The sequence below is a fragment of the Festucalex cinctus genome, chromosome 6 (assembly GCF_051991245.1).
Source record: "Festucalex cinctus isolate MCC-2025b chromosome 6, RoL_Fcin_1.0, whole genome shotgun sequence".
In the NCBI taxonomy this organism is placed as follows: domain Eukaryota; kingdom Metazoa; phylum Chordata; class Actinopteri; order Syngnathiformes; family Syngnathidae; genus Festucalex; species Festucalex cinctus.
Genome location: NC_135416.1, coordinates 9,838,376 through 9,861,257, shown reverse-complemented (window position 1 = coordinate 9,861,257; position 22,882 = coordinate 9,838,376). Strand labels below are relative to the sequence as shown.

Genomic DNA, 22,882 nt, shown 5'->3' with positions numbered 1-22,882 from the left:
TTGATCCCTACAAATGTAAGTGCATAGAAAAAAATCGGATTAAAATCTCATTCTTATTAACCACTCATGTAATAATTATTTTTTTTTTTAAATGGTAAAGTGACTTCGTGGACACCCCATGTATGTAAAAAAAAAAATAAAAATAAAAAAAAAAATAAAAAAAATAAAAAATAAAAATAAAAAAAATAAAAAGCTCTCCACATCTTTGAATTTGTTTGTATGCTTAATTGGTCCAAAAATTATTCATTTACTACAATTTCTCTTTGTTCGTCTATCTATGCCAGCGATGTATATAGTGATAGCATAGCAGTAAAATGTTCTTCCACTAGATGTCGGGAAAAAAACAAACACTATTTTTGCTACATCACCTCGCTCTTAATGACATACAGTATATAAAAACAATATAATATCCATAATTACCTTCATTGATCCTTTGATTTTCTGTATGTGGCCCTTGGAAGAAAAAGTTTAGACACTCTGTCATAAACACTGTTATTCTAATACATTACTCCCAATTACGAGCCCATTGCATCGTCCACGTGAAAAAATTGGACATCACAATAACATATGTGGGAATGCTTCAGCATGTTATCGTGATTTTTATTCTCCACACTTTTTTTTGCCGCCTATCAACTCCCACATAATACTTCCAATTTATATTGCTCAAATTTCAACTAGCTTAAAAAATTCACGCCTCACGGGGTATATATATCGTCCGATTCTGCATTACTTACAGTATTTCCACAATTTAACATTTAATATCAACTTTTCCTCATTCATTTTCAATGGGACAGTCATTGAACTTTTTCTAATTATCACTTTCCACGCCCACTTCCATATATATAACTTATAATTAGCATGTGTCTGATACTGCTCGGTGGCACAGTTGGTGAAGCGCATTGTCCAGTAACCAGGAGTTTCTAATTTTATAATTTATCTCTCAATGTGCTTTCAGCATTCCCACACAATTTCTCCAGAAATTTCATTTAGTCTAGTTGTGGGAATGCTGAAGCATTCCCACATATGTTGTAATGATTTTTATTCTCCACACTTTTTTGCCGCCTAACTACTCCCATATAATACTTCCAATTTACATTGCTCAAATTTCTACTAGCTTCAAAAATTCACGCCTCACGGGGTATATGTCGTCTGATTCCACATTACTTACAGTATTTGCACAATACTGCTCGGTGGCACAGTTGGTAAAGCGCATTGTCCAGTAACCAGGAGGTTATAATTTCATAATTTATCTCTCAATGTGCTTTCAGCATTCCCACGCAATTTCTCCAGAAATTTCACTTAGTCTAGTTGTATGTGTTAGAAATCATTTGACCATCCCATTGTGTGGTAATTGCAGTTTATTTTGCTAAATACAAAACATTTAACACAAAAATACCATAATTTGGACTTTAGTGTGTCCTTCACCCTCTTTTCTTTAGAAAAAAAATCTAACTGCAACAGTTTAATGTAAGTAATCTGCGAGGTATAGTATAATGAGCACCCTCTGTTATGATATGGCAGAGGTTTCTCTTTTTGTCCTAGGTGGTCTTGGCAAGGATCCTTCAAAGAAAGAGTTCCGCACAGAAGTGTAATTATACAGCAACACTGTGTTGGTTCAACTTAAGTGAAACGAGTTGCCTAACAGTTGTGCTGTCTTTCTGTGTGTTCACTAACACACATACACAAACACATTTAAAGACATAGTAGCGATATCTATCCTTTTTTTTTTTTTTCCAATACTATTGTTCTCTAATTGGAGCCTATCCCAGCTGAATTTAGCCAAGGTTGGCACACCCTGGACTGGTCGCCAGTCAATCTAGACAAACACAGTTAGTCCTTTTGATATGACGCAAAACAAGCTCTCACACATTTCCGTCCCTCCCATGAGACCATCATAAAAATGTGACGTTTCTGAAAACCTTTGATTTACTGCACAAAACAGCTTGTTTGTCTTTTCCTCTATGTTAGTTGCTTTCTATATCCTGGAATGAAGCCGGAAGAAAATGAACGGGACGTCAATAAGAAAACTGCAACAATAAATATTTGCGCGGCATAGGCAGGAGGAGTTCCTGTCAATTGGACTGACCCCCAACAAGTATCAAAAGAGAAACGTCAGTAAACACGCACATGAAAATATATTTTGTTAGCCTAATAGCATAATTGCACAAGTCATTTGTAACTTATAAAAACGACCAATGTGGTTGCTAAAAATTGTTTTTATACGGCTCACAGATATCCACAAATGCTGAATAGAACAACCAGATTCATTTGTTTTCTTTTCTAGCTTTCCGTCTTAAACAACTATGCTATTAAGCTTGAGATTTGTGGAGTATAAATGTCCTTTCTATCACATCACTCAGTGCACGACACAATAACAAAATGACAGTTTGTTAAAACCCTAAATCTGTGCTATATGATTGACAAAAGTGCTTTCTGCTTTTTATTTTAGCCCCTTTGACACTGACTATTAAAAAAAAAAAAGTATTTTCCCACCTTTTTCTTATTCAGCCATTCTCTATAAACAGCACAGGATTTACTGACTTGGGAGGTGGCATCACAGCTGTAACAGAAGCAGGACCGGTGCCTGTGTGCAAGGGAATACTGGAAAGGCAGAAATGGATTCAGCTTCACTTGCAATGTTGCAACGTTGCCTTGAACGCTAGTGCTAGCATTGCAGGAGCGCAGCAATATCCCGCCTTCACTCGGTTCACTGTTAAAGGCGAAGGAGGCAAATGACAGATGTTACAGCTGTTACGGATTTGATGCGACCAATTTTGGAGGATATCTGTGTGAAAGAGGCTTTACAGCAGGGTTGTCCAGAAGGTTGATATTGACACAAAAAAAAAAAAAAAAAAAAAAAAAATCACTGATGTCCGCAAAAAATAATGTTAAATAAGGGTTATATACTAAAAATTCATTCTATGTCCTGCAGTTCGAATTTCAATGGCAATTCTGCTTCCTTCTTACCACCTCATATCAAATTCAAGAATTGGATTGGAATTTAGGGGTCATTCTCAATTCAATTCCGAAATTTGTCCAGCCCTGGTACAGGGAGATCAAATTTATGAGATATGACACAGAGCTTATAATTGACCTGAAGCGAAGATAAGCAGGAGTAATTGATTAAGTAAGTTTATTTTATTGTAGCTGAGTACTTTTTTTTAAGCAGTAAAATGTTCTTCCACTAGATGTCAGAAGGTAAAAACTGACTGCATTTCACACTGAGATCATTATTTCATACTTTTTGTGATATTTTTGTTTGATGATGTGCTGTTGGATTTTTCTGAAACAATGCTTGTAATGTGTATTTGTTGACATATAATAAACATCTTTCCACACTGAATTGTCCTGAGCGTTAGAAAAACATCTCCAGTGGACCATCCACTGGTCTTATTAGGCTTTTCTCCCGGTCCTCAAAGCGTCTGCTCCACTTAGTTTTGATCAGAGTGTCTAACTTGTTGTGGAGTCTTGGTTGGGGACGCGGGGGCGGAGTATTGCTTCAACACAGCTGGCTAGATCGAGCCTTACCTCGGCTCTTTCGCTCCCAAGAGAGGAGAGGGGAGAAAAAACAAGGACTAACAAGACAGGAAGTGGAGCGGCCGGTCGCCGCCTTGTGACAGTTCGGCGCGCCGGCCGCGCACTCTCGCCGCCGTTCCGCCCGTGGACCTTTCACACCTGCGTGGACTTCACCCGGCGGAGAGGAAGCCGCCCCCCGTGGTGGGCGGGGCAGGGCTGGGAGGCGCCGTCGTCAGGCCGGTCTAGACTGAGCTGGTGAGGCACCTCCGCAAGGGGTGGTGCACGGGGGTGGGGTGCGGGATTGGCTGATGGTCATGTGATCTCAGAATATGGTAACCCTGGAGTCTAAAACCAGAAAACGGCACCAAGAGTGTAAAATGGTAGGATTTTATTAACTCCAATTGTATCATTTTCAAATATGGGAGGAAGCTGGAGAAATATAACCCACGCAAAAAGAACATGCAAATGCCACACATGCGGGCCTAAACTGAGATTCGAACCCTATTAACTGTGAGGCAGTTTTCAAAGGGATACTTGACTCACTGAACAATTTTCAGCAGTGAAGAGTTAATATTTTGTCCAGAATGAATTTGATAACCTCATTATTTTTCATGTAAAATTAATACCTTTACATCTTGACATCACCTGTTCTGAGGAATTAGGTAACGGCCAATCATGGCTCACCTGTTTTCTGGGTTTGGTCAGTAAACTGAGCCATGAATGGTCGTTACCTACTTCCTCAGCACAGGTGATGTCATCATCAGTCGACAGGAAGTAGAAACATTACTTTTTAAATGTACTATTGAACATGAAAAATAATGAAGTTACCACATTAATTATAGACAAAATATTAACTTTTTACTGCTGAAACTGGCTTAATGAGTCAAGTATCCCTTTAAGGCCACTAAAAAAAAATATATATTTCTTGATGTGGTTGGACACAAATGGAGAAAACTGGCAATGTAAGGGTTATTTTTAAACGGGAAGTCCAAATTAAACATTTCTAACAATATGTGATCTCACTAATCTAAACATGACATTTTGATTAATATTACATTTGCAGAATATGAGTTATGAAGCAAAATCCAGCTGTTTTTATCCATCTCAGGGGGCGGCCATTTTGGCACTGTCGACTGAAGATGACGTCACAGTTACTCAGGGCTCAGGCAACGACCAATCATAGTTCACCTGTTTACTGAAGCTGAACTGTGATTGGTTGTTAGCTGAGACCTGAGCAACTGTGATGTCATTTTCACTCAACAGCAAGTAGCAAAATGGCCGCCTTCTGATATTGATAAAAATGGTTTGTTTAAGTCATATTCCACCAATTCAATATTAACTCATTTTCTCCCCAAAACATATACAATTAATTAATTAATTACATTACATTACATTACATTTAAATATTGCTATGCTCCCAAAGACGTATTTATACGGTTAAAAAAAAAATATTTTTCAATGTAGAGCATACAAATACAGCCTCTGAACTGAATAGAATGCTTGAAGCAATGGTAGTCACTGCAAAAACAGCCAGCAGGTGGCAGCAGAGTATAGAGATCAACCAGGGCCATGTTGCAAAAGGCTGTTTCCCCCACTGTTTTAAACAGATTTGGGAATAATGATGAAACTTAGCTATATTCTAATGCAAAACGGAAACAGATAGAAATATACTTTTTTTTCCCCTGATGAAAGAAGAGACTCTAATTTTTCCTTTTGATATGTTCCATGTTTTTATAGCAATAGAACACAATATTCAGTGGGCCTTGCAAAATTCAGTTAAAATGGCTGGGAGTGAATGAGTTAAAACAGAATACCATATTTAGATTAGTGGGGCTGAATAGAACATATTATTGTCAAGATTTTGGGGGGGTCGACTTCCCCTTTAAAATAATGAATTTTAGAATGTGAGAGGACAAGGCCACCATGCTGACAATTCTACATGAGAATTTTAATTCTCATTTTAGGTCTTCCTCACCCACCCCTTACCTGAAGGCCACTTAACTTTTCGAGTGGACTCTCAACGCGAGGCAGAGTGAGCAGAGGAATCCCGGCTGGCGTCTCCAAAGGTTGCGGCGCAGGAGGAGGTGGAGGGTTCGGCACCGCCGTTTGGGCCGGCCGGAAATTGTTGATGACACAAGACACCTAATGGTAACGTGAAAAGGAAAAATGGCATTAGGAACAAAATGGAGGCGCATTCGGTCATTCCTCGTCTCACCAAGAAGGCGGCGATGGCTCCTCCGGTGATGAACCCGGCCAGGACGTCGCTCCAGTGGTTCCTGTGCTCCGTCACCCTCACCACGCCCACGAGCACGGCCAGCGACAGCAGCACCAGGCACAATGTCGGCTTGGTCAGACGGGTCCCTTTGGTGCGGAAAATCAGGGTCACATACATCTGGAATGAAAAGACATGGAAGGAAACAGAGATGAATTTCATTTATTACCATATGAGGGCACACTTTGCAATGCTAACACTAAATGGAACTCCTCATGACAAATAAGGGCAACTGATAAAATATAAATGAGGGCAGATTTAACACTTTAGTTGTTATCAGCAGCAGTCTGTACATAGTCATTCGCTATTGTGAATGTGTTTAAGTGGAGTCTACTTGCTGCTCATTAGGAAAGCTATTCTTGCAAACAAGGGTAATTAAAAAGTTTGTTGGCTATTCATGAAGCAAAACATTTCAGCTGGACCAATTTCATTATGTGCGCAGAGGTTGATGGTTTAAACTAAAAAGTGAAAAGAGGATGTTTGCTATCTATCTATCTATCTATCTATCTATCCATCCATCCATCCATCCATCCATCCATCCATCCATCCGCTGTAGGAAATAGAACGGCAAAGAAATTTTCAGTTACCACAGTGTAGATGGCCGAGTAAAAGCTGAGTGCTGCGTCTTTGGAAGGGAACGACTTGCGGGCCGACGCCACCAGGAAAGGATTTCCCGTGCAGGCACGTTGCTCTGTGATGTACTGCAGCGAGGACTGGCAGCCCAGCGCCGTGTAGTTGGGCTTGCAGGCGCTCAGGAAATGGGGCGCCTGGTTCCCTGTTACCACTTGGCCCGCGTTGGCGAAGATGGTGGTCGTGAAGAGGCCGAAGGAGTAGACGCCTGCGATCAGAGGGGTGCGTAATTGAATTGGGATTGAATAGCTTCACTGACTCCTTATAATTAAGTGGACCTTTTGAGTAACTAAGTAGGCATCCTCCTGGCAGGATTATTCTGATAAATGTGACACTGGAGAAAAAAAAAAAAGGTTCAAGATAAATCTTTATGAAGCTGGAATTTTGGAGACAACGTATGTATTATATATTATTAGGTTTTCTAATACTGCAATAAAGTGTAATGGTGAGTGCAAATATGAGTGAGTATAGCTCCGCCAAAAAAGATTACAAAGACAAAACAATAAAATCCAAACTAACATCAAAGGCTGTGTTTCTGCCTCGTCCGCAAACCGCCTGACTTTTAGCTTCGGTCCCAAGAAACGGAAGCCCCTCCTGAGTTCAACAAAAGAGGCGGTTCTTATCTGCAAAGAAACGAGGACTGACCCAGAAAGCGTACAATCCTGCGGAGGAGCGGGTTGAAATAGCAGCAGTCTGCGGTCACGATGGTCTTCTCCTGAGCGCCCTCCGACTTGACAAAGAAGCTGGTCACTTCTCCAATCAGAATCTGGGACAGAAAAGCAGGAAAATGATAAAGAGCGAGGGAGCGAGAAAGTGAGCGTGCCAATCAAATGGAGATAAAACTGCGTGGTTAAGCGCCGATGACCCTCACTGACTATTCTGTCACTTTCATGTAGCGCACGGCAAAATTATTCATGAGTGTTCCTCCCTCTCTGCCTGGCAGCGATTATGCTGTATGTTGCCTTGGCCTGCCTGCATTTGCTTTGCCTCGCTATTTGGCAGCTTTAGCAAAGCCAGACATTAACAATCTTTCGCTAGCATCTTTGTTCATTTTCATTTCATGAGCTTCTCAAAGAACAACACACAAACAACTGATGAAAAAAAGATGATGCCACAGTCAAATGCGTTTTTTGTTTTGTTTTGTTTTTTTGTACAGAGAATCCATCCATCGTTTTCTACAGTGCAGGCGAGAGAAGGGATACACCTTGGACTGCTCGCCAGCCAATTGCAGGTTTGGGCATAATCAGGTAGGAAAAAAAGTATAATAAAAAATAAAAAATCATGCTAATTACTTGAGAAATTGTAATTAAAGTGATACTTTACTTATTTAGATATTTTTGACAGTCAAAAGTTAATATTTGTTTATAATAAATTTGATATTTTCATTATTTTTCCTGTACCATTAGTACCTTTTAAAAACACATTTTGCAACTTGCTGTCAACTGAAAATGACATCACAATGTGCTCAGGGCTCGGGTAACGACCAATCACAGCTCACCTTGTGAATGTCACATGACCAAACTTAGAAAACAGGTGAGCTGTGATTGGTCGTTACCCGAGCCCTGAGCAACTGTGATGTCATTTTCAGTCGACAAGTGGCAAAAAATTTTTTATTTTATTTTATTATTTTTTTTAATTGTACATGAAAAGGCTCTGGGTGGAGGACTGGAACTGTCACGTGGGTTTGCTTCCCCACCTGGGAGACCACGTTCATTTGTGTGCATGTTTGTGTGAGTGAGTGGGGAAACAAACAAACAAAAAATGTACATGGAAAATATCAAATTAATTACAGATGAAATATTAACATTTTATTGCTATATAGGCTAAATAAGGGAAGTATCCCTTTAAATTATTTCTAATGAATCATTCATATAATTAAAAAAAATGTACGACTTAAGGATATACACGTTTTAATTTTATAGTACTAGTGTTTTGAAATAAGAGTTTAATTAATTCTGTGACAACACTCAAAACACTCACATCTCAAATCATTTTACCCCACTCAATAAATGGAAATGCCTTTAAGACTTTTATTTATTTATTTTTTTGTCAAGGAAAATAACTACAGAGTAATTCTGCACTTTAAAATAACATTTTTTTTAAAGGTGTATATACTTGTTTTATTTTTATTTATTTATTTATTTATTTATTTTGCCAAACTTCTGCTCATTAGGAGTGAGTTTGGTGAATGAAAAACAGAATAAATTCAACAAATATATCTCTTAATAATGTTTCTGAGCTGGATTAAATAAATGAATGTGCTGCATGTGACCCACAGTTTATCAAGCCAAGTCAAGTCAAGTCATCTTTGCCAACCACTGATACAGTCAAGCAGTCACTCAAGCAAGCACAAGATGCAAACTCTCAACTATGAGGCAGAAATGTCAACCATAACGAAAAGTTTCTAAAAGTTTCTTTTCAAATACTGTCTCTGTGGATCCCCTACCTCTGCTCGACAGTAAACAAATGGCTTGCATCAAATCAATGAAACCTTTTCCATCAATAAAATCACCATTAAAATGAAACTATTGTGATTCCATAAGGAATCCAATCCACGGGATATCGATCCACCATGCAAGGCCAGTTTCTCGCTGACAGCAGCATGGAATAGATGTAGGTTACAAGCCCATACAAAATACATGGCTCACGGCCTGCAGTGGCGGCTGATGCTAATGCGCCACATGTAGCTGAGCGTGTGCATCAGTGTGACTGACAGATGGATGCCGCCACCGCTATTGTACAGGGAGAGCCCCTAATGAAGGGTTCACCGAGAATGATGGGATCCTGAAATGAGTGCCATAGAAAAGGGACTGATTAATATTTTTATAAACATAAAAGTACAATAAACTTGACCAAACATCACTTTCCTCATTTTTTTTGCAGTCTTTTGGCATGCAGCTGTAGTGGTGTAAAGATTTTTTTTTCCCTACACTAAGACAGTGAGAATCAGGTTGCTTCAAAGAGCGGTCTTACAATTATTACAGCAATGACAAGCTTCATATTTTGAAAAAGGTTACAAGCTTATGCTAAGCACCAAGCGCACACGCAATTACACCCGGAGCTGCTAGCTAGAGCAATGGTGGGCGCTGGAGATTAGACAGCTGGATTATATGTAGCGTTCTTTACCTTCAAGCTGCTCCAATTTCCCATTACCGACTGGCCACAGTGAATATGGCTTCATAATTCATAAGAATGTGCAGGTAAAGTATTTTATGTTATGGCCAGTGAGTGTATGCAAATGGTTTGCGTACTATATTCTTGGGAAGCTGACATTACAAACCGGGGAGAATAATGGAATATTATTGTCGGTACTTGTAATATTACTAACGCCATTCAACGTCTGCACGCAGTTGTGCACTTCCCTGAGGGGAATTTCATAAAGCATTCAACATTTCAAACAACAAGAGAATTTCCCAGGATGCACATTCCAACCAATGTGATATGAGTTGTTGCAATAAATATACAGTATAATGTTATGCTGTGGCGATATTTAGAGCAGCAAAATGTGACAACAAAAATAGATACAGCAGTTGAAATGCCAAAGAAATTTGTAGAGTTCACAGTGAAGTTAATGGATTTGCAGTAACTAGCAATAAATAAATAAACTAGTAGTATATGCCCCTTATGATGATGACGCTGTCAGTTACTATGCAGTTGTTATGGTCATGTATTAGTCACTCTTAGTTTGTCTAGTCACTCTTATTTTGTAGTTGGTATGCAGTTGTTATGTCCCTTATGATGATGATGTCAGTTACTATGCAGTTGCTATGGTCCTGCATTAGTCACTCTTAGCTTGTCTAGTCACTCTTATTTTGTAGTTGGTATGCAGTTGCTATGCCCCTTATGATGATGTCAGTTACTATACAGTTGCTATGGTTGTTGATTAGTCACTCTTAGTTTGTCCAGTCCCTTATTTTGTCATATATATTAGTGTTCATTGAGAGAGTATTGTATGTGCCGCACTGTATGCACCACATTGCTGTACACTAATAAGTCTACTTGCCACATCTTCTCACTTAGCAACTACTCAGTTACAACTCCACCACCATGCTTTCAGCGAGCGCGTTCGAGGCACACATTCCACCTCTGCCGAGTTACCACTTTACCCCCCATCTATTCAAAAGTATCTCACGTCAATACTCATCCCTTCTCATAGGCATCTCACTCAGAAGGTCACTTGTTTCTGACTCAGCCAGCACCCGCTTCCATTACAATTAAAAATGAGATGTATTGACTGCCCCTTGAATGAAAGAAAGAAATCTTTGTTCAGACACTGTCTCTAAAAAAATTAAGACCCTTGGATTTGAGGCTGGATTTCTTGTTCTGCTTTTGTAATGTCTGCCTTCAAAACCAATCTCTTCCATTCAAATGATGTCATTTCACAGTCTTGCAAGAAGCCTGCTTCTGCTTGCTCCAATTTGCACCGTCTGGTAGCCTACTTACAACACATCTCCCAAATAAAATTGAAAGTACCAAGAATGCATTAAGCTTTATGTGATGCTTTGAAATATGAGTTTCTCAAGTTGTTTGGCTTTGGCTGGTATTTTCCTTGAATAAGGGCCTAGGCAGATCCAAATATCTATTCTTTATATAGCTTAGCCTTTAGTCCACTATCTTAAGGTCACTGCTAACGCGGTAGTAATTTTTATCCTCTCAAAGACTGACTACATGAATCCCACGTGAGTTTTAACTGACCCCAGGTAGCCAAGGTGCTCACATCATAATGAACAGTACATTGTATAGACAAGGTACGGGAATTGGGAAACAGAGAATCTTTATATACAAATACAAAGTAACAACAGAGGGCTGGGGGCAGAACACATGGAAGTCAGCTTGCAACTAAGAAACCTCAACGTGCTGAGAGAAAACCTCGACTAAGGCATCTCAATGTACTGACACATGCGTCACTCAGAAACTCCAGCTAGGGCAAGGCACAATTCTATATGACAAAATAAAGGCTTATATGATGTCATGTGAGTGACTAGACAAACTAAGAGTGACTAATACAGGACCATAGAAACTGCATAGAAACTGACAACCTCATTATAATAAGGAACATAGAAACTGCATAGCAACTGCAAAATAAGAGTGACTGGACAAACTAAGAGTGACAAACATATCTTTATCATATTGGACATTATACAAGACCGTAACACCACAATGGCCCCATGACCCAACTTTGACAAATCATGAAGCATGGAGTAATGGAAAATACATTAAAATAAAATAAGAGATTAAGTTCAGAATGACTGACAAGTTTTCTATTCCTCCCAAAGAGATCAGAAGGCCTCTCATGCTGTGAGAGGCGGCACTGCCGAATCAGGTTAGTAAGACTCAGTAGAAGTAGCGCTGGTCTCTTTTCGTTTTCTTTTTTTCCCAATTACGCATCAGCAATATTTCAAAGTGTTGCACGTCGAAGTGATGAAGTGAAGTTGTGAGGATGTCTGTGGGAATAAGACGTGCACAGAGACAACATACTCCAAAGGCTGAGTCGCTCCTAATTGGCTCGCTTTCACTTTGTAGCCTTTGCGGTGAGGTGACAGTCAAATGTAACTTTGTGAAAAGCGACTCCATAGTGTGGACGTCTGTTGTCCTTACTATATCTATTTTTTATTTTGAACATAAATACAGGTCAAAACAGACAGTATACATGCCTATGAACCATGATAAGATCTGACTGGACAGATAACCGTCCACTAAAGCCACAGGAAGGATTGATGCAGCAGTAATTTAAAAAAAAAAACACCCGGGGCTCCAAGGTCGAAGATGGAAGTACGTGTGACCATTTGCAGATGTTTCAATCGTTCCCATCATCATTTACACCTCGGGCTTGTTGTGCGACGGCACTAAAATTAGATACCCATTTACACCACAAAGTGTGAATTATATCTGCCACGCCACGGTGTTAAATGCATTAAATGCATCTTTGGCAGCATGGTTGACGAATGTTGGGAAAACGGACTGAAAGTAGCAGAGAAGGATCCTATATGAGAAGACTGTGCAAAGCCTCTGTAAATATCCGATGTGGACATTGCAAGTTGGGCGCTAGTCTTTCAACACACACATGCACGAATACAGGCTCACACACTCGTGCTGGTAACCATGACAATTGAGCTACAGCTCCATTATCATCACCCACATCCTCTTCTTGCATCTCCTATCTGTCTCGCCCCGTTTTTTAGTCACTTTGCCAGGGCAGCTTTCCCGACTCTTTGTGGAAGAGAAACTAGGCTACTGGAAACACTGTAATTATTTCAGCAGTGTTTATTTTTCAATCGCTTTTTTTTTGTTTTGTTTTTTTAACATGCTCTCCCCACTCTGAGAATAAGGGGAAGATTAGTTTAGTATGAGGTATGACCCCATTCCTCTTCGCCTCTTTCCCTGATCACCCGTTCATGTTCGTCTTGCGTCTTCTCCCCCTCCTCCTGGAATTATCCTTCACTTCCTATAAAACGGTTGTGTTTTCATCAAGGGTTTTATGTTGGACCCTGTGGGAACAGCTAATCTTGTGGTGCTGTGAGAGAATTGCCGGATTAAAGGCTCTGGTGTATGGGCTCAAGTGTTTCCTCCAGACCAGAGAGCTGGTCAGGCGTGTGATCATGGGGCAACATGGCTTCCTGTCTCCATCTTTCAGGCCTCTGTCTTACGTGATTGGCAGTGAGAGGATAAAGCCTTGATTATCTGTCGCTATCCCACGGATGATGATGATGATGATGATGATGATGATGATGATGATGATGATGATGATGCACTCTAAAAACTTCTAGGTCAAATCAACCCAAATTCGGTGAACTAGCTAACCCAGCTTCAGGTCCGAAATGGACAGAGCCAGCACTGGGTTATTTTTACCCACTTTCCTCCATTTTCCTTCTGATTACATTCAATTTACTCAAACTTTCAGTACACAACAGAACTGTCAAATATGAACACCAACTTCAGATCTTCAACCACCCAAATCCAACTTTGAACCCAATCTGCTAGGCCAAAAATAATTAATTAACCCAATTAACCATTGGTAAAAAGTAACTCAATCTGCTCCACATCCACAGCTACTCAGCAAGTTGTGTAGAAAAACAACCCAGCATTTTTTTCCAGTGTGTGCAATGCCCTTTCATATAACAAACCCGCTACCAACAATGTTGACATTACAGTATCACATTCACTTCAAAGAAGTACACATTTCCATTATTAATCCACTTAATCCTTTTTTGACAAAGATGTGACGTCATCCTCTCTCCCAAACCTTCCCGAGGAGGGAAACATCATGGGAAGTGATCTTCTACTAAACAATGCACTGGCAAGAAGACGGAGTTTCAGTACAAGGCACAAATCTTGTCTTTCACTTTGTAGTACTTCCAAAGCCTCTTCTGTCTGTCTGCCTGTCTGTCTGTCTGTCAACATGGGGGCTCCATTATTCATGAAAGATTGTCCCGCGGCTTCGCAAAATGCAAACTTCTGGACAATTTGCATATGGGCATTGGACGGATGTGCGAGTGTGCTTTTTGCACATCGACAGCGTGTTGCAGAGCTGTTGACAACTGCAATCAACAGAAGAATGCCACAGACGAGGATGATTACCTCACATTCTTTTGATCGACGAAAACTTGGCGAATGCACGGGGGTTCGCTTGTCAAAGATGACAGGAAAACGGCACGAGTTTCTGAATAACCGGAATTTAGCATAACAACAGAGCAGACAGGGGAAATGACAAGAGCTATAATCACGCAAGGCAGATGCATTGTAGCGTCGGCACACCTCATAATTGGAATGGTTTTGTGTATCCGCAGGAGCACGGCCTAGCAGAGTTATGTTATCTGAACAAGAAGATGTTAAACGGCAAATAAAACGTGTTTTTTCCTTATCGTCGCTGTAAGACCATGTGAATCCTCATTTATCTTTAAGCCATACTTGTTTGTCTGAAGCCGTGATAACGCTAACAACAAAAGTTGTGGTTGCAGACCACAGTAGTGTTGCAACATTATGTTTTGGGGAACAAAAAAAAAAATCTCATTATTAATTTTCGCCACCTCTCAGGAACATTCTGAATATATTACAAGAACATTTTGATTTGTCAGAAACAGTTGTGCCTCAGCCAAAACAAACACTCACCAGCAAAAAGAGTCCACTAGTATTTTTAAAAGTGAAGTTAACCCCCCAATTTGTTCTTTACAATATATTTTATGCAGCCCCACTAATCTAACTACAGTATTCTGGTTAATATTGTGTTAGTGGAATATAAGTTCATCAGCAAAATCCAGCAGTATTTATCAATATCAGAAGGCAGCCATTTTGCCATTTGCTGTCGAATGAATGACATCACAGTTGCTCGGCTCGCAGACAACAACCAATCACAACTCAGCTTCAGACAACAGGTGGGCTGTGATTGGTGGCTGCCTGATCCTTCAGCAACTGTGATGTCATCTTCAGTCGACAGCAAGTGGCAAAATAGCCGCCCCCTGAGATCTGAAAAAAAAGGCAGGATTTTGCTTCATAAGTCTTATCCCACAAATGCAATATTAATCAGAATGTCACGTATAGACTAGTGAGGTCATATGTAACATATTCTTGTCAAGAAATGTTAAGGTTGACTCCCCATTTAATATGTCTTGACCTAAATTCTAACATGATTTTGACAATGACCCGGAATGAAATTGGGAGAGCATTTACGCAATACAGGCAAGGCGGAGCTAAGATTCGAACCCAAACCTCAGAATTGTGAGGAAGACATGTTAACCACACAACAACCACTTTGCGGAATGGATTAAATATTCATGGTTTGGTATTTGCATATTCTGAGGACCTCTCCTACATTATTTGCTGTTTTAGTGCAGAAAGTATTTTTTGGGGGCCATCTGGTGGTTTCCTGATGTCAAGAAAGCACATTGAAGTGAGTTGGTTAATTTCATTCCAACATACGTATTTACTGGGGACGTCTATTGTTCACAGTTTTTACCTGTCCACTGCAAATTCCAGGGCTTTCCTCAACAGCGTTTCTATTCTCAAAGTCGAAGGAACAGACAATGCCTGTTCGATTTCAGACGTTCCAGAGCAAACTCAGATTTGCGCCACTGAGCCAAGCCCCTCAAGTGGCCCTCTTTAACTCCCCACTTCGGTCGGCTCAGGCAGAAAATACCGAAGCATCCAAGCACAATGAAGCATTGTTTACGTCCAGCTTGGTCTCGAAGATATGACAGCACAATTTTCATGCATCCGCAGCTCTCGCTAAACAAAACCTGGCATGTCTGGATGATATGGTTCGCCGCCATGATTTTCCGCAATCTCTCGCGTCATGGAGACGCATTATGCATGAGGGCTCTTCCCGGGCTTTAGCAGACGGCAACAAATAAACCTAGGAAAACTTTGTCCTGTTATATCTTCATTTTTTAGCATATTGTTTCCCTAATGATGTAGCGGTACCTTGGGTTGACTTTGGGTTCTGTTCCAATTCAGTGACGGTGTGAATGTAAGAGTGAGTGGTGAGTCAGTCTCTATATGTGCCCAGAGCTGATGACCAGTCCAGAGTCTGTCTTTTTAGCTTCCTATACAGTTATAGAAGTTTGTAATGTATTTAGCCACATTAGCACAGAAGACTTAGCATTGTGTGTTTGGGTCACATTCAGTACTAATTGAGCAGAAATAATGCCCCGCGCCCAAACTCACACTTCTGAAATATCATTCAATCACTGCATCCTATCCTATTTGCTTGTACTTATGAGAGCGTAGCACAGCACGAGTGCTTTGCCACATGCATATGAAGCGTGTAATTACCATTTGATCCATGATTGGCCAAAGGTTAATGACGCCATTTGGCAGGAAAACTGAAGCGTGTTACAAGCAGAGAAACAGCACCAAAAGGAAAAACATTACTAGCTGTTATGTTCTGGAGTTGGATCCCAAAACCGCAGACAAAAATAAAAGCTTAACACTTTATTCGCATAACATCAGGAGGCGTAGAACTAACTTGACTAGACCAGAAACAACGAAAAGGCGTCATGGATCCAGAGGCATGGAACTAACTTGAGCTGCGGCGACGAGCCGAGGAACAGATGAACAGACGAGCAGGTGGCCAGATGGACAGAAGAATAATTCGGCAACAACACACTTCTCTGTCAGACTTATATAGTCAGCGAATGGATCGGATTGGCTGCGGCCAGACATGTGGGTAAGCCTGATAGGTCGCTGAAACAGGACTGACATGGATTTATCTGATTCGCTGCTGACTGACACGCGGGTAAAACTGACCAGATAAAGAGTTTAAAGTTTCCTAACATCACATAGTTACACGCCCATAAATATTCCTGACATCACATAGCTTCTGACATCACATCGCTTCTGACCAGTTGAAACTAGATGCTGGTTACATGCTGAATGCATCAGTTCAAATATAGTCAAATAAAACCAAACATCAGACATTTGCCACAATCAAAACACAGTCATGACATTAGCAAACATGTCAAACAGCAGTTCACATCACTTTTTCGTCTCGAATTGCAATCCACTGCATAAGACAAGATTTGAAATAGGTATGTATAGACTTATATTGTATATATGTACAGGCGGAGGACCATAATTATCTCTTACAAGTATGACATAAAGGCCCAATCTCACAAGGATTTAGGAGGATTTCATTGAAGAAAAAAACTAATAATAATACACAGCTATTTGCAGAGGTTCGAAATCAAGAATACAAAACAGTTCTAAATAGAGAAAAAGACACACAAAAATGTTTAGAATAGCCTATGCGGTTGTCGTTCGCCATATTGCGGTTCACTTGAAACATTGCAACTCCTCTCAGTTAATCAGTACGGCACTAATAATAGTCATTCTTCACAGAGAATAAAGATTCTATATGTATATGTATGGTAATTCGCATTGGAATTAAGCTAGAGAATTGAAAAGCTATGTAGCTGTTTTAAACACAATGTAATTCTCTTTTTTAGTTTACTTTGTAAGTTTAGTTTGACAGTAAACATTGACTGGGAGTGGAAATAAACAGTTTGAAGAATTGTTCAGTCGTTACCAAAGTGCTGCTTATTGAGAAGTGAGGTGAGTTTACTTCCACTATATAGCGCTCGTATGTCAAGTTTGTGCACAAAACATCCAAAGGACGGCTTATATCTTAAAAAAAAAAGAAAAAAAGAAAAAGAAAAAAAAGAAACAGAGACAAATTGAGTCATGTATCCCATGGCAACACTTATAGGATTTGTGTTGGAAAATACTGCACACAGAACAGAGGATTCCCAACCATTAGTGATGATCTCTTATGCCTGCTTTTAAACACACACATACACACGCCAACAGAACGAGGACTCACTGGCAGAGGGGATGTGCGGTGACATCCACCCACACACTCACCTTTACTGATCCATTGAAACTTGCAGCATTATTTCCAAGTAGCACATAAGTGCCTCTATTTGCCTCTCAGGCTCACTTCCTCACTCTCTATCTGCTTCGCAAGCCGGCACAAAAACCGGCTCTGATTTCAATTCAGTTGCCACGTCATTGCTCAACAGTGGTCATCTGTGCTGTTCTTTATTTGACATGCAGAATTGGTTGACACCATTTTGAAGTGAAGTACTTTTAATCATCATTCATCCAAATTCAGGCTGCTGACTAGTCTATTGACAGTGTATTATTGAAGAAGACATCAGACTGATTGTCATGAAAAATTGATTACCGTATTTTCACGACTATAAGGCGCACCTAAAAGCCTTCTATTTCTTTCAAAAGCTGACCATGCGCTTTATATTCCAGTGCGCCTTATATATGGATCAATATTGAGCCGCAACAGGTCTCGCTGTCAAGACGCTATCGCTGACCCTGCGCGATCGTTGACGCGCATCCGCAGAAGATCCCGCCATCTTGGATCGCTAACTAATACTAATACTTTACCTCAGAGAAAATAATAAAACAGCTGTTTATTCATTTTGGGAGTGAATGGAGTTGTCAGAAAGCTGGTTTGGAATCTATTAATAAAGTTTGACTGACCTATCTGACTGTTTTGTTGACATTCCCTTTAGCGCAGCACCATCTAATGGATGCATAAAGTAACCCCAGCCTCTCCTGTAGCGCCTTATATATGGAAAAAAGTTTTAAAATATGACATACATTGAAGGTGCGCCTTATAGTGCGGAAAATACGGTACTTTTTACCAGTGTGAACATCACAGTTATCCATTTCAGGACATGCAGGAATGATAGAAAATGGATGGATCAATCGACATACATGTCTGAATGTGATCCCCTCAACATGCAACAGTGTTCCTGGCAGTTCAAATTATTCATTGACATTGGTGACATCAACCACAGCGCACAAATGATTGACACTAGCATCTATCTACATTCACCCTGCACATGGGAGGGCTCACCGGTGAGTTTCAAAAAGCAATTTCGAAGATGAATTTGATTGATGTTAGTGGAGGAATATGTCCTTTTGCGGTTTGTAACATAAAAGTCTGAGTCAGATTTGAGAGAGGAGTGAAATCTACTTTTTTTTTTTTTTCCCTAGCCATGTTTGAACACACAGGCTTGTGGGATGGTGTGCTTTTTCCTGAAGCAAGAGTGAACACAGATGCTCTTACTTTGGGAAAAAAAAAAAAACACTTCCCACTCCAGGCAAAATCATGCCACTCCGCTCCCACTCTGAGAACCTCACATAGCCTCGCGCTTGCCTGCAGCCCCTCACTAATCGACTGCAAGCTCGGCTAACATAAATACGCTGTCAAAGCTGCCATCTCTGTGTTAGAAAATCGTTCAGGACATTTCAGGGGAGCCTAAACTGCTATCTTATATGTAAACAAAAGATAGAGTGACACACATGACAGGAAGGCTTTATGCTTACTGTCAACTCCTATGACAAAGCATTTTGACTCTCATTGTACTAACTGAGTCATCATAATTATAAAAACAATCAACTAAGAAAGCCACTGCCAGAAGTATTGGGACATGTAGTTGTTACTCTTCCAGAATGAATATGGACAGAATCATGCTGATGCTCAAACCTGTCTCAAAATCTCTGTTTATCTCAAGTGGTGTTTTTCATTTTTAACTCATTCACTCCCAGCCATTTTCACAGAAGCAATCCCGTTCGCTGCCGGCTGTTTTACTGAATTTTGACTGATTTTGCAAGGCCCACAGAATATTGTGTTCTATTGCTATAAAAACATGGAACCTATCAAAAGAAAGATTAAAGTCTTCTTTCATCAGTAATAAAACATATATTTTTATCTGTTTCCGATTTGCAGCAATTAGCTATAAATTTTAAAGTTTAATAAAGTTTAATCAATTTTCACAAATCTACTTAGAATTGTGAGTAATTGAGCTTTTTTTTCAGTATGGCCCTGGTTGCGCTCCTTTGCTCTGCTGCCATCTGCTGGCCGTTTGTGTAATAACTACCATTTCTGCAACCGTTCTTTGCAGTTGAGAGGCTGCATCAAAGCCTTCTGTATGCTCTAGCATAAAAAAACTAAACAAAACCCAAAACGTATAAATATGTCTTTGGGACACTTAAAACATTTAAAAAAAAACAAAAAAACAAAAACGTATTTATAAGTCATTGGGAGTAAATGAGTTAAAGGGGTCGAGGTTTGAACCTAGCTTTCCAATGTGCATTAAAGGGCCTTCCACAAAATTTTCCCACAGAGTTGGAAGCACAGAATTGTCCAAAATGTCAAAATGTTAAAGGAAAATCATAAGAGGGTTTAGCCAAAGTCAGTCTATAAGGAATTTTCAACTTTTTATTTGTTATTTAAACCATGTGAAATCATTTTGGCGCAGGCTTTCTGACAATTGAGGGGTTCTGGGTTTTCACTGGGTATTCCGGCTTCATTCCACATTCTAAAACATGCACATGAGGTTAATAAGTTACGCTAAATTACTCATAGGTGTGAATGTGAAAGTGTGCAGTTATTTGTCCATGTGCCTTGCAGTTGACTGGCGATCATTCTAGGGTGTAGCCCGTCTCTCGCCCAAAGTCAGCTGGGATAGGTTTCAGCCAAATGAGCACAAATTATATAGAAAAGTGATCAACGAGACAAATTTAATAACTACATCCTAAGACTTATGCTCATAGAGCTTTGATAGCAATTTAAATTTACTTTACACATTGCAGCTCTGGTAAAATGAATTGGTTCACTTGTGTGAACGTGGGGGTGCGCCGTGCTTGTGTGTAATGTTCTGTTATGTCGCACAGAGGCAACCGTGTCGTAACGCCACTTTACTGTAGGACATCAAAGAGACAACAAGCCCAGGGGGACAAGGCAGACATGGAGACACAGCTTTGATGAGGATGTGCAGATGTTTCATTATTAATAATATGCTCGTGTGTAGCCAGGAACGTGTAACTACATTTGGATTTACTTCTCGTTGAGAATTGATTAAATGTGCGTGTTTTGGAGTGATTCATTGATTGCATTACAGAAATTACAACAGTAAATTCAAAAGAAGTTAATGAAATCACAATGACAAGAAATGACAATCGCATCTCAATTGACCTCTACATCAAAATGTGCTTTGCTCTCTATGTTGGCTTCTTTTCTTTTTTTTTGGTGACAATTGGATTTTTACAGTAATCAACCACTAGCAGCGGGGGAAAAGGACAGGCCCTGCCATAAAACGCAAAGCAAAACAAAATACAAAAAAAAACATGAGTGATGCCGATGAAAATGTGTTTTATTTGAACCAGATATTGTTCAAAAATGCAAAACACAAACTTTTCTTGAATGTAGTAAATGTTTCAGTGGGTCTCGGTCCGCTTGTTTGTCCGCACCAGGATTCGTTTGTGTGTATCTAGACCTGCACGAAACTCAACTCAACTTTAATAAAAGTTATAATCCAAATTTGAATATTACCCTATTTTTAAAAGTTTTAAAATGGCGGACGAATTGCTACAAATATAATCGATCACAGGTAAAGTTTTGGTTTGAGTTTGAAACTTGGGCCAAATGAGAATAATGGATGAATAATTGATCTCAAAGTACATTTCTGCTTTGAAATACAGACAAGTGAAGCTAGACCAGTGTCACGATACACTGTAAAAACAACTAATGAATTCATGTTTAATTCTGTTCTAAAGCTGTGAACAGATTTGAACAGACACTCTGAACACTGAAATCTGTGGAGGACAAATTTAGTGCCGGTTGCCATGGTTATGACACGGAACGCATGCACACACAAACCGAGAAGCGAGACCACGAGGACGCACTCCTACACACATCGCTCCCCTCTCAAACCACAAGCGCCATGTGCACGAGGAGAATCATGGATTGGTGTGTGCGTGTCACACATTTTTAAACACCTGTGGAAGCGTGTCATCTTTACTGATGGATACTGACTCACCGTCACAGTAGGGATGGCCGTAACCAGGGAGTAGACGAGAACGGGAGGCGCCTTGCTGTAGTCCTCTGGTCCTGGGTACGGTTTGGAGTACGCTTTATCGAAGCAGAAGAAGCCCTGGATGTGCACGGGGAAGGTGTCCGTGTATTCAAAGTAGTATGCCAGCAACACGGTCCCTGCCATGATGACCAGCTGGAAATAAAACATATTGGTCCCAGCTTTAGGGCTTGGATCCACTCAAAAAAGTGAAACATACACCTTTAGAATCCTCCACCGCGCAAAAACGATAGATTCCTCCGCGATGTGTCAAATGAATCAAGAGTGCATGGAGAGATAGCGAGGGAAGGAGGGAGGAGGGGGAGGGCGGGAGTTAGCGAGGAAGTCGGTGGGAGACGGATCAGGAGAAATATGTATCGACGAGCGGTGATAAGAGCCACGGAGCACAAGATAGATACCTTCAGCGGCGTGAGCGGGCAGAGAAACACATTAATGAGGAGGGGGGGGAAAGACTTTTTGGAAGAGGAGGAGGACAGGAGAGGAAGAGGGGGATGAGGCACAGATGGCATGAATTAGAGCAGAGCGGTTCAGAGAAGACGAAGCAGGACACGGACGAAAAGCATCTTGGAGGCAAGAGCGAAGGGTCGGCGAGATTACACGCTTGCATGACCTTTTTGCATAACCCAACTTATAACGCCGCACTTGTATCCTGCTTTTATAAAACACCAGCTACGCATTATGCAAAAGAATGTGCCATCAAGCATGAAATATGACCTTTTGAGCAAAGAGTCACAAAGCATAAAATCAAGAATGACGTAAGTGAATGCAGAACATAAAAAAACCCCTCACAATTCTGCACAAGCGAGACTGATGAGCTGAATATTCATTTGCACTCCAATTATTATCAGAACACTAATTCCTATACACAGACACCCGCGCAACTGTTCTAATTTTTGTCAGATGTGTCTGCCTGATAGAAAGGGTTTCAAGAGAAAGTTCCTAATCGGCAAAACAAATGCTAGCAACAACAGCAATAACTTTAGAAACTGTGACATTATAAAAATTCAGTGGCATTTCCATTCATTTCAACTAGAGTAAGTGCAATTTCTGGAGAAATTGCGTGAGAATGCTGAAA

The 22,882-nt window shown here is 40.3% G+C and overlaps 1 protein-coding gene across 4 annotated transcripts in view; it reads right to left on the bottom strand.

The window, feature by feature from the left end:
* Positions 1–1,340: 1,340 nt before the first annotated feature.
* Positions 1,341–22,882, bottom strand: part of plppr2b (phospholipid phosphatase related 2b) — a 52,043-nt gene continuing 30,501 nt past the window's right edge. For 2 of the 4 annotated variants that reach the window (XM_077524283.1, XM_077524282.1), the window contains 6 exons: positions 21,754–21,942; positions 7,064–7,184; positions 6,376–6,626; positions 5,732–5,908; positions 5,519–5,658; positions 1,341–3,861 (listed from right to left, as the gene is read on the bottom strand). In XM_077524283.1, coding sequence (XP_077380409.1) covers positions 3,759–3,861; positions 5,519–5,658; positions 5,732–5,908; positions 6,376–6,626; positions 7,064–7,184; positions 21,754–21,942 — 981 coding nt within the window. In that variant the 3' untranslated portion in view covers positions 1,341–3,758. Of the gene's footprint in view, positions 3,862–5,502; positions 5,659–5,731; positions 5,909–6,375; positions 6,627–7,063; positions 7,185–21,753; positions 22,371–22,882 lie in introns of those variants that run through there. The other 2 variants (XM_077524284.1, XM_077524285.1) reach the window with 2 other exon arrangements.